Raw genomic sequence first — 13,129 nt, 5'->3', positions numbered from 1 at the left:
CCAGAAAATCATCACTGAAAAAGTAGCTTCAATGAGATGAAATTACAAAAATAATTAGTGAATCAAATAATGTTTCAGTTGGATACTAGAGACATAATCCATAAGTTATATGGTTTTTACATGCTTTTAACCCAACATATTGGGTTTTGTTTAGCAATGCTATAGTAGAGCTATGAAATGGTTGGAAGTAGGAAAATTCTGAGTTTGATTCCCATCTCAGTCAGTCTTCCTCTACTCGAGTGACCATGCAACACATTAAAAACTCAGTTCCATACTTACATAGGAGATGATGAAAATCATAATAACAGAAAACTTTCCAGGATGACTGGGGGGTATTTCAGAGAGAATGTTTGAAAATTGTATGGCACATATTCCTGGTTCACATAAGTGCTTGTTAAGAATTGACTGATTCTATAATAATTTGTATTCCCTTAGTATTAAAGCACTGAGAACCAGAGAAGTCCAAAAGTTTAAGCTTTATAAGTCATTTATAAAAGAATTGAAGTATATTATACATCAGTTTTGGAAGAGATCTTATTTTCAGCCAACAAAACCATCAACGTTTGCATGCTTGCTTAGCTTACTTTTCTTTGCAGGCCTGAAGAGCTCAAGATAGCAATTGAAACAAACCCACAGTGATTTGATCAACATATCCATGGCTTTTGTTTAGAAAAAGAAAATATGAAAAATATATTTGAAAGCTTTCAACACAGAAATACAAGCTGTTTTTCAATGATTTCCCCTCCATTCCTCCTTAGTGTTATTTTAAATTTTGAGATCTGAGAAGTTTTAGAATAGATTCTATTCTATAATTACCTATGAATGGGGCTAATAAGAATTTTTCATAATTGTTTTTGTTTGTTTCTGATTTTTAAAGCATAAAATATCCATCACTGCAAATTTTAAACATACAGGAAAGTATCAAGAAACATGCAAAACAAGCAGACATAATTCTATCACCAAAAGTAAAACTATAATATTACGAAATTTGAGTCAACTGCATATAAAATGTTGTTAAGGATGGGGTCATATTTCATATTTTTTAATATTTAATTTTTTTACTCTTCCATTAAGCTTTCGTTGCTACTCTTGTTCTAAAAGTACTGAGAAGTTGAACAGTGTATAATCATCTGTGTATAAAAAATATTCCCTAAGAAGTATGATAATTAAAATATAATTATTTACTCTGCCAAAAGGAATGTATGTTCAGAAGCAATGAAATTATTCTAAAGCAGGAGAAAGACACAAAGAATTCCATTTTATCTAACAGGAAATTCAACAAGGGAATCACAGGTTGAGCAGTGCTTTTGTGTACCCAAAACTAAACTGGTCAAGGGAAATGCTTCAATATCAAGAAAATGGACCAAAATATTAAAGGGTTTTCTCAGTTTTGATGGCCAAATTCCATCCTGTAAGCAGTGCATTAGACGCTAATGACATACGATTTCTCACTGACAGATTTAACAGCATCAATAAGGCCTCTCTGTCCATTGCAGCAAATTGATCCTACATGACACCGACAAGGGCAGCCTGCACTTAATGACCTCCATCGCTGAAGGATGGAAATGAAAAATGATTGGAAGTACAAATAAATCTCTGAAAGTTTCCCTGAAACAGGTGTGCTAAAAGTGATTCGTTTGAGGGATCATCAGAAACATAAACCCAGTCTCCTAGCATGCCCCACTGTCTGTCATCCAAGAGTCTCACTCCTTGGATCCTGAATTGATGTGCTTTAATTCCAAAAATGACATCAAGACAAGTTGGTTCTTACTATGTAAATACTATGTAAGGGATCTCTCTTAAATGCATGTTCTTCGCTATTCATGCAGGTATCTAATTTATTTGTCATTTGCTACCAGAGGATTCTACACAAACTGGTAAAAACATGCACAGGATTTATTTTTGTTTTCCTTCTGGCTAGAAAAGGAAATACAGTACTAACCTCGATATCTTTTTTATACTCATCAATCATCAGCAACAAAACATGTTTAAATAACAATGTCTAACGCATGAAGCGGCTGGACAAACGCTCCATGGATAGACAGATATTCTTTCTATGAATCCGGCACAATGATTTGAGGAAGATTTTAGCATATAATTGTGTTCTCAATTCTTTCCCAAACACATTTGTTTCTTGATCTACCTTCATCTTAATAATACTTCAATACAAATTTTTAACAGAAGAAGACACACCCTCTCTCCCAATATATTTGGAAGCTTTAACTCAAATGAGAGTAGATGGATAGGAAATAAAGCGTGTTTATAAACAGCATAGCAGATGAATGTAATGTTAATAGTCACTCACAGTTGTGTGTGTGTGTGTGTGTGTGTGTTGGTCTCTCAGTCATGTCTGACTCTTTGTGACCCCATATGGACTGTTAGCCCACCAGGCATCTCTGTCCATGGGAATTCTCCAGGCAAGAATACTGGAGTGGGTTGCCATTTCCTTCTCCAGAGGGTCTTCCCGACCCAGGGATCAAACCTATGTCTCTTGCATCTCCTGCATTAGCAGGCGGATTCTTTACCACTGTGCCACCAGAGGAGCCCCACTACTGGTTTTTATAGGTAGGTGAATTGTTAGAAATTAATCATGCCTCTAGTTTCTGAAATATAAATTCTGGGAATACACAAAGACTCAAAGGAAAATAACTTCTTCTGAAGAGAAACTGGAGAAGAATATAGAGGAAGCAGCTATATCTTGACACTTTAATAAAGAACAGAGCTTTCTCTTTACTTTTGGATTTGTGGCATATTACGTGTTTTACTTTTTTGTTTTTAGTATTATGGAAGGTTTTACAAAATGCATTAGAATTTATGATGATTTCCAATAACCTGAGATGTCAACTATTTCTTCAAGTTCCTAATTAAGCCTCATATTTAATAAGAAAATAGAAATCAAAATACAGAGCTCATAAATCATGAGGGAGAATTAGAGGTATATCATGAAAAGTTATCTACAGAGAGAATTAAAATTTGAAGTGTATGATAATATACTTAAATTTATGAACTATAAATATTTGGTACTTCAGGCCGTAATATTTAAAAGTAAATTAGTATGAAATAGTAGAATATAAGTATGCTTTTTCATTTCTCAAATAGCCTTTCAAACTTCAACTTCAAAATATTGATAAAATATACAAGAAAACTTTAAAAAAGAAAATGTGCCATTTGGTGGCATATAAAGAACCACCCTAAGACTGGCGACCTCATGATTGACTGTCTACTGTTACTTTTTGTGGTACATATGTCAAGTAAATCATTATAATAGAAAAATGAGTAAAACCTACCTGTTTCTTATCTCTAATTGAACCATCAAATGATAGTTGTCTTTCAAACCGGCTGAAATAATTGTCCTTTACTGTTAAGAATATATTCTGTAATCTCTGATACTCTTGAGCTAAACGTAGATTTTCTTCCAGTGAGTCGTCTTGTATTTTCTAGAAGATAAATATGCACATGTACTTAATTAAATCATTTAAAATTATGTTTGTATTTTTACATCATTTGAATTATCTGAAAGTACTACTTATATATAAAAGTCAGTTTTCATTCCAATCCCAAAGAAAGGGCAATGCCAAAGAATGCTCAAACTACCGCACAATTGCACTCATCTCACATGCTAGCAAAGTAATGCTCAAAATTCCTCAAGCCAAGCTTCAACAGTACATGAACCATGAACTTCCAGATGTTCAAGCTGGATTTAGTAAAGGCAGAGGAACCAGAGATCAAATTGCCAACATCCATTGGATCACTGAAAAAGCGAGACAGTTCCAGGAAAACATCTACTTCTGCTTTATTGACTGCGCCACAGCATTTGATTGTGTGGATCACAACAAACTGTGGAAAATTCTTCAGGAGATGGGAATACCAGACCACCTTACTTGCCTCCTGAGAAACCTATATGCAGGTCAGGAAGCAACAGTTAGAACTGGACATGGAACAACAGACTGGTTCCAAATAGGAAAAGGAGTACGTCAAGGCTGTATATTGTCACCCTGCTTATTTAACTTCTATGCGGAGTACATCATGGGAAATGCTGGGCTAGAAGAAGCACAAGCTGGAATCAAGATTGCCTGGAGAAATATCAATAACCTCAGATATGCAGATGACACCACCCTTATGGCAGAAAGTGAAGAGGGACTAAAAAGCCTCTTGATGAAAGTGAAAGAGGAGAGTGAAAATGTTGGCTTAAAGCTCAACATTCAGAAAACTAAGATCATGGCATCCAGTCCCATCACTTCATGGCAAATAGATGGGGAAACAGTGGAAACAGTGTCAGACTTTATTTTTTTGGGCTCCAAAATCACTGCAGGTGGAAATTGCAGCTATGAAATTAAAAGACATTACTCCTTGGAAGGAAAGTTATAACCAACCTAGATAGCATATACAAAAGCAGAGACATTACTTTGACAACAAAGGTCTGTCTAGTCAAGGCTATGGTTTTTCCAGTGGTCATGTATGGATGTGAGAGTTGGACTGTGAAGAAAGCTGAGCACTGAAGAATTGGTGCTTTTGAACTGTGGTGTTGGAGAAGACTCTTGAGAGTCCCTTGGACTGCAGGGAGATCCAACCAGTCCATTCTAAAGGAGATCTGTCCTGGGTGTTCATTGGAAGGTCTGATGCTGAAGCTGAAACTCCAGTACTTTGGTCACCTCATGCAAAGCGTTGACTCATTGGAAAAGACTCTGATGCTGGGAGGGATTGGGGGCAGGAGGAGATGGGGATGACAGAGGATGAGATGGCTGGATGGCATCACCGATTTGATGGACATGAGTCTTAGTTGACTCTGAGAGTCGGTGATGGACAGGGAGGCCTGGCATGCTGTGATTCATGGGGTCACAAAGAGTCGGACATTATGGAGTGACCGAACTAAACTGGATATGTTGTAGAAAAATAAAACCAAAAACATGCTTCCCATGACACTAACATCCTCCTTGGCTGTTAGTAGTTTTCTTTCTTGATGCAGATGGGTTTGTGTTAAACACTGATTCATCAGAGGCTATATGATTTTGTTTCTCTCTTTCCCAGACCTCCATCCACAATGCCTTGGGAAGGATCTAGTCCTAAGGCTTCACCCAGCATTCTAGGAAACTTCCTCCAGTATTCCCTTCTCTTTTCCTTTTCTCAAGTCCTGGGGCTCAAGTAGAGAGAAGACATTTAGAAGGTTAGAATCCTATTTGCAAGAGGTTCAGAATGGTGGCACAAACAGAAAACATTCAAAACACAGAGAAGTGAAGAGTTAAAATAGATGAGGAGCAAGGGATGCAGTGTTTGGAGCACCCACAGAAAGTCATTATTTGTTACTAGTATACCAGAATCCGCCTGCAATGCAGGATACCTGGGTTCGATCCTTGGGTTGGGAAAATCCCCTGGAGGACGGCATGGTAATCCACTCCAGTATTCTTGTCTGGAGAATCCCCATGGACAGAGGAGTCTGGCAGGCTACAGTCCATGGGGTCACAAAGAGCTGGACACAACTGAGTGACAAAGCACATACCTTCAGTTCAGTTCAGTCACTCAGTCGTGTCTGACTCTTTGCAACCCTGTGAACTGCAGCATGCTAGGCCTCCCTGTCCATCACCAACTCCCAGAGTTCACCCAAACTCACATCCATCAAGTCGGTGATGCCATCCAGCCATCTCATCCTCTGTTGTCCCCTTCTCCTCCTGCCCCCAATCCCTCCCAGCATCAGAGACCTTTCCAATGAGTCAACTCTTCACATGAGGTGGCCAACGTATTGGAGTTTCAGCTTTAGCATCAGTCCTTCCAAAGAACACCCAGGGCTGATCTCCTTCAGAATGGACTGGTTGGATCTCCTTGCAGTCCAAGGGACTCTCAAGAGTCTTCTCCAACACCACAGTTCAAAAGCATCAATTCTTCGGTGCTCAGCTTTCTTCACAGTCCAGCTCTCACATCCATACATGACTACTGGAAAAACCATAGCCTTGACAAGACGGACCTTTGTTGGCAAAGTAATGTCTCTGCTTTTCAATATGCTATCTAGATTGGTCATAACTTTCCCTCCAAGGAGTAAGCGTCTTTTAATTTCATAGCTGCAATCTCTGTCTGCAGTGATTTTGGAGCCCCCAAAAATAAAGTCTGACACTGTTTCCCCATATATTTCCCATGAGGTGATGGGACCAGATGCCATGATCTTAGTTTTCTGAATGTTGAGTTTTAAGCCAACTTTTTCACTCCCCTCTTTCACTTTTATCAAGAGGCTCTTTAGTCCCTCTTCACTTTCTGCCCTAAGGGTGGTGTCATCTACATATCTGAGGTTACTGATATTTCTCCCAGCAATCTTAATTCCAGCTTGTGCTTCTTCTAGCCCAGCGTTTCTCATGATGTACTCTGCATACAAGTTAAATAAGCAGGGTGACAATATACAGCCTTGACGTACTCCTTTTCCTATTTGGAACCAGTCTGTGGTTCCATGTCCAGCTCTAACTGTTGCTTCCTGACCTGCATATAGGTTTCTCAAGATGCAGGTCAGGTATTCTTAGCTATGTGAAAACCTAAACCTGCTTCTGTGAGCAGTCGAGAACTACATAACACTCCCCATGACTAAATAAATATATGTCAAATCTAATACAGAACTGTCAGTATGTACCTTTTGCCAATATTACCCACTGGCAAATTAAGCTCTGTCTATCATTTTAAATTAGATGTATGACTCAGTTTAGTTGCTGATTTCTAACACAGAAAATTTTCTTTGGCTGCTTCAAAAATATGTGGAATTTATCAACAGCCTTAAGTATTTTCAAACCTGCAAATCTAGTAAATCATCTCATGAAAATTTATCCTAATCAAAAAAATTAATCTGTTGCAACCTTATTTATAACAGTAAAAAGTTTTCAAAACACATAAATGCAGATTAAACATGATGATGATAATGATGATTAAGTAACTAGATATAAAAATAACCATTGTGAAGCAATTAAAAATGTCTCTTTAGGAAAATTGCTATCCCATCAAACCTTTAGTGTAAGTTGTTAAAAAAATATATTGCAGGATGGAAATGTGCACAGAGGAAATGTAATTCAGCAGAAAATTGCCTGTACAAATATTTCTATATTTATACACTAGAAGATTTATTAAGGTCAACAAACATATTTCTCATGAAAGCTTGGTATCCATATTGATCCCTAATGATTAATGCTATGTCATAGGTGTTCTTCAAAAAGCCAAAATGATGAACTGAGAGCAATTTTAAGTGTTCTTGTCCTAATTCTGGAACAGTAATTTGAAACTTTAGACACTTCAATATAATAGACTTGCTTAAAATCACAAAATTATCCTTTGACAGGAGGACAAAGTGTCTACGAATATTTTTCTTCGATGAAGGTGCCTTTGAAAAGGTGGTTATAATTCTTTTTGATATCTTAACACTAATACTGAAATCTAATCCTCAAATGGTTAACTTAGAACTTTGATACATGTTCTACTGGAGGCATGAGCAGTAATCATTTTGAGGTTTTTGTTTATTTGTTGTTTGATTTAACATAAGTACAATTCTGATGCCTGAGATAGTGTATCTTTCAAACACATTTCCTTCAAGATCCAAATGGATATTATAAATGTTGAATATAGAGGAGTCCTACAAAAGTTGTAGGATTTCTTTTAAACTTATTTAATGGCACTTAATTGAGGATGTATTTGTTACTTTATGCTTTCATTGTGTAATGTACAGTTTTATTTTCAAATGCATATATTTCAATTTCTATATGACACCAGTTCTCATTGTTTTATATGCCATAACTAGAGTAGATACTGAGAAATCAAATTGTATAGTTCTGCCAATGAATCTTCAAAACATTGTTACATCAGTCATGATATTTTACATTATCATTTTCCAGTAATGAATTTACCAATTCACTGACTATTCCTGAAAGTCCGTGACCTTCAGATGTGCAATGAAGTTTAAGTTTTTTAATTTTAAATAATGATATTCTGCTGACACTGAAAATGTTTTTATGTTTAACTGTGGTTCCACCTCACAACTCTGACTGGCTGAATATTAATCAATAGTATTATAACATGCAAATGAAACAAAGGGGGAATGATAATTACTGGTGGGTATATGTCCAGGAGAAATAATGCTGCCACCACTGGAGTTGAACAACTAGTAGTAGAAGACATTAAATAAGGGCACGAAAGCTGGAGTCGGCAATATAATAAAAGGGTAAGAAGGAAGGAGGAACTAATAACAGAAGTAGATGAGTTTTACATGCTTTTAAATTCAGAATCAGCTAAATCTTATCAGTTAAGCTTTTCTACATAAGGTTTTTACAAAATGCACACTTAAAAAATTGTTTCTAAATCCATTAAAGAAAAATTTGATTGCAATCTTTATAGGTTAAAATGACTGAACTCTGAGTTGATTTACAATATTATTTTATTCCTTTATTGATTTATTTACTTTTTTTCATTCAGTTGCTTATTTCAAAGTTTTAATTTAGTAACTATTGTATGCCGAGCTCTACGATGTAATGGTGAACCTCAAGAATTTGAGGTCTTACAGGAAAGCTTTGCACTTAAAAATCACAGAAATATATAATTTGAATACAGAATTTATAAACTTTTGCATTCTTTGTGTTTTCTGTATGTGTTAAACTTGCCCAGGTGTCTAAATAAATATAACACTTTCTCAAAGCCAGATTTATTGGTATTTATTCAATTTACATTACTAGTGATCATTAATATAATGAAAAATTGAGAATATGGCTTGATAAAGAGAAGAGAGGATGAACATCTGTTAATAGTTTCCATGTTGTCTAGAATTTAGGAAGTAAAATACTTAGCTTGAAGAGGGTTTATTCTCTTTTATCTCAAATTACTTGTTAAACTTTGATGTTTGGGGGCAGATATTCAGCTTATTATCCCAACATTTTATTAGGAAATAAAGATTAGGTTTATAAAGCGTGAACAAAAATACTTATAAATTCCATGAGGAATGGCATTTTCATTTTGTTCACCCATAAGATATACTGTACAAAGCAAAGCTGACATTAGTGGATACCCAGGTTTCTATAGATGAATGAATGAATGAATACACAGAATAACAGGAAATACATGTATTTATCACTTTAGAACCACACATTTTATTGGCCCACTTCTAGGAATAACTAATTAGTTATTAGATGCTGTAACCATAATGAAGCACATTTATTTGTAGTATTTGATCCTATACCACTTGAGAGGTGAAGATTTTCAGCACTATTTGAAGATTATTGTAAGGATATACCACACTGTCCTTTATTGACTATGCCAAAGCCTTTGACTGTGTGGATCACAATAAACTGTGGAAAATTCTGAAAGAGATGGGAATACCAGACCACCTGACCTACTTCTTGAGAAGCCTATATGCAGGTCAGGAAGCAACAGTTAGAGCTGGACATGAAACAACAGACTGGCTCCAAATAGGAAAAGGAGTATGTCAAGGCTGTATATTGTCACCCTGCTTATTTAACTTCTATGCAGAGTACATCATGAGAAACACTGGGCTGGAAGAAGAACAAGCTGGAATCAAGATTGCCAGGAGAAATATCAATAACCTCAGATATGCAGATGACACCACCCTTATGGCAGAAAGTGAAGAGGAACTCAAAAGCCTCTTGATGAAAGTGAAAGTGGAGAGTGAAAATGTTGGCTTAAAGCTCAACATTCAGAAAATGAAGATCATGGCATCTAGTCCCATCACTTCATGGGAAATAGATGGGGAAACAGGGGAAACAGTGTCAGACTTTATTTTTTTGGGCTCCAAAATCACTGTAGATGATGACTGCAGCCATGAAATTAAAAGACGCTTACTCCTTGGAAGGAAAGTTATGACCAACCTAGATAAGCATATTGAAAAGCAGAGACATTATTTTGCTAACAAAGGTCCATCTAATCAAGGCTACGGTTTTTCCAGTAGTCATGTATGGATGTGAGAGTTGGACTGTGAAGAAAGCTGAGTGCTGAAGAATTGATGCTTTTGAACTGTGGTGTTAGAGAAGACTCTTGAGAGTCCCTTGGATTGCAGGGAGATCCAACCAGTCCATTCTAAAGGAGATATGTCCTGGGTGTTCTTTGAAAGGACTGATGCTGAAGCTGAAACTCCAATACTTTGGCCACCTCATGTGAAGATTTGACTCATTGGAAAGGACTCTGATGCTGGGAGGGATTGGGGGCAGGAGGAGAAGGGGATGACAGAGGATGAGATGGCTGGATGGCATCACCGACTCGATGGATGTGAGTTTGAGTGAACTCCAGGAGTTGGTGATGGACAGGGAGGCCTAGCATGCTGCAGTTTATGGGCTCGCAAAGAGTCGGACACGACTGAGCAACTGAACTGAACTGAACTGATATCACACTGTCCAGACTGAGCAAGAGTTCTTTCTCTGGGTGCACTCTTGATGTTCATGAGGCACCTTGAAACAGTACAGAGTGCTATTTTTTTTTTTTTAATTACCTCATTAAACCATGGTCCTAAAAATACCGAGAAACCATTGCTAAACAAAGACCTGGCTTTTTCTTTTGTTACCAAAAATGTTGAAAAATGAAGGTAGATTGAGATCCCAAGATATCCAAATAGTAATTATACCTTCTCCCCACTTGACTTTTATTATTCTTTAAGCCATGTATCTCATCTTGGATTTTCCTTCAGTTTTCTCCATCTTCGGCTTCTTTTTCTCACTCTTCCCGGTCCCCTTTCCCTCTCCTGCTGGGTAAGTAGGGAATAGGGAATTATAAGGAAAAAATGAGTCCTTTCAGGACAAAGTATTGAGCATGTATCATCTATATCATCTATTTATGTTTCACCTAGTGATATATGGACAAGAAGGTAGAAATGAGGTTGCATTTGAATGTTAACTTATGAATTCCACACATACTGGAGCTGCTACTGCCCTAGTTGTTAGATTTACAGATAGGGAAGGTAAGTCAATGAAAAGTCAGGTAAGACAACCTGTATTTTCCAAAAATGGCCATAGAAATATTTTCATTTCCACATGTTCTCTTTGTCACTCCTATCAAGAAGCACAGTTGATTTCTCTGTCCCTTGAACCTGGGTAGAGTTGTGGCTTCTCCAGCCAACAGAGTATGGTGGAAATGATGTTGTGTGCCCTCCCAGGCTATTTTATTTTAAAAAGTTAGGTTAAAAAAAAAAAAGCATGCAGTTTCTGCCTGGCTCTTGCTTTGGGGACATTTATGCATGGACCAGCCACCATGTCGTGAGGAACCCAGGACACAAGGAGAGGTTATGTGTAGGTGTTCCAGCAAGCAACTTAGCTCAGGTGTCAGGTGACGGCATCAACTGTGAGGGCGTGAGTCATCTGAAGATGACGCCAAGGCAAGTCTTCAAGTCGTCCAGCTGACAGTTCAGAATGTGTGAGGAGAGACAACATGGCCTGCTATGTCCTGTCCAAATTTCTGACACATAGACTCCTGTTGCATGAAGTTTGGGGGTACACCAGGCAAGGTTACATACATATTAAGTGGAGGATCTAAGCTTTGCATCCAGGCTGACAGGTTCCACATCCCATACTCTACTCTATCCACTGTACATACTTCCTTCATAAACAGAAGCCAGCACTCTTTCACATTACACAGTGCCACCTTTGTAAAACCTGATATTAAATAATCAAACTAAGTAACAGGAGTACCTTGTTCTGAGCCTATTTCCATCAATCTCTTTTCATCGATCTAGTTAACAAGTAACTTGTTGACATATTAATAGATAGATTGAGCTGCTGAAGAAAACTGGAATTTAGCCCCCTTGGAAGCTACATTCCATTGTAAGTTACTGTGGGCATGCTGGTTATCCATAACCAGCCTGGTGTTGTTTGCTCTATATTTGCACCATATTGCATGATGCAAGGCCAAGTGTCCAAGTGCACAGACCTTTACAGTTGATGCCTGCACAACTCTGGACTACAGTGACTACAGCAGAGTAATGCTACACTTTGAGAAATCTGGAGGTCCAGCCAGACACACTTTGGAGAAAATCTAAATCCATTTGAACTATATATTTCTTTTGGGGGGTGGGGGAGGCAGGATTAACTTGTTTTTAGTTTTAAATGGCCTAATGGAAAAGAAGATTACAAGAAAAAAAAAAAAAAAACTTGATCTAAATATTCTAGGAGCCGTGGCTGCACAGGTACAGGAGGGCCTAGAGGAGCTATCCCACGTTGAAGGTCAGGAAGGACGGTGGTGAGGAGATACCGCTCGTCCAAGGTAAGGAGCAATGGCTGCACTTTGCTGGAGCAGCCATGAAGAGATACCCCACACCCAAGGTAAGAGAAACCCAAGAAAGACGGTAGGTGTTGCAAGAGGGCATCAGAGGGCAAACACACTGAAACCATACTCACAGAAAACTAGTCAATCTAATCACACTAGGACCACAGCCTTGTCTAACTCAACGAAACTAAGCCATGCCCGTGGGGCAACCCAAGACGGGTGGGTCATGGTGGAGAGATCTGACAGAATGTGGTCCACTGGAGAAGGGAATGGCAAACCACTTCAGTATTCTTGCCTTGAGAACCCCATGAACAGTATGAAAAGGCAAAATAATAGGATACTGAAAGAGAAACTCCCCAGGTCAGTAGGTGCCCAATATGCTACTGGAGATCAGTGGAGAAATAACTCCAGAAAGAATGAAGGGATGGAGCCAAAGCAAAAAGGATACCCAGCTGTGGATGTGACTGGTGATAGAAGCAAGGTCCGATACTGTAAAGAGCAATATTACAATAGGAACCTGGAATGTCAGGTCCGCGAATTAAGGCAAATTGGAAGTGGTCAAACAAGAGATGGCAAGAGTGAATGTCTACATTCTAGGAATCAGTGAACTGAAATGGACTGGAATGGGTGAATTTAACTCAGATGACCATTATATCTACTACTGCGGGCAGGAATCTCTCAGAAGAAATGGAGTGGCCATCACAGTCAACAGAAGAGTCTGAAATGCAGTACTTGGATGCAATCTCAAAAACGACAGAATGATCTCTGTTCATTTCCAAGGCACCCATTCAATATCAGAGTAATCCAAGTCTATGCCCCAACCAGTAATCCTGAAGAAGCTGAAGTTGAATGGTTCTATGAAGACCTACAAGACCTTTTAGAACTAACACCCAAAAAAGATGTCCTTTTC

The 13,129-nt window shown here is 38.0% G+C and overlaps 1 protein-coding gene across 1 annotated transcript in view; it reads right to left on the bottom strand.

Moving 5' to 3' along the window:
- CCDC178 (coiled-coil domain containing 178) overlaps positions 1 to 13,129 on the bottom strand; it is a 415,790-nt gene that overhangs the window by 124,271 nt on the left and 278,390 nt on the right. Inside the window, exon 19 of the mRNA XM_061399651.1 lies at positions 3,288 to 3,437. Coding sequence (XP_061255635.1) covers positions 3,288 to 3,437 — 150 coding nt within the window. The remainder of the gene's footprint in view (positions 1 to 3,287; positions 3,438 to 13,129) is intronic.

This window comes from Bos javanicus, chromosome 24 (assembly GCF_032452875.1).
Source record: "Bos javanicus breed banteng chromosome 24, ARS-OSU_banteng_1.0, whole genome shotgun sequence".
NCBI lineage: Eukaryota > Metazoa > Chordata > Mammalia > Artiodactyla > Bovidae > Bos > Bos javanicus.
Note: the sequence above shows the minus strand (reverse complement) of the source record. Positions and strands in the feature narration are given on the sequence as shown.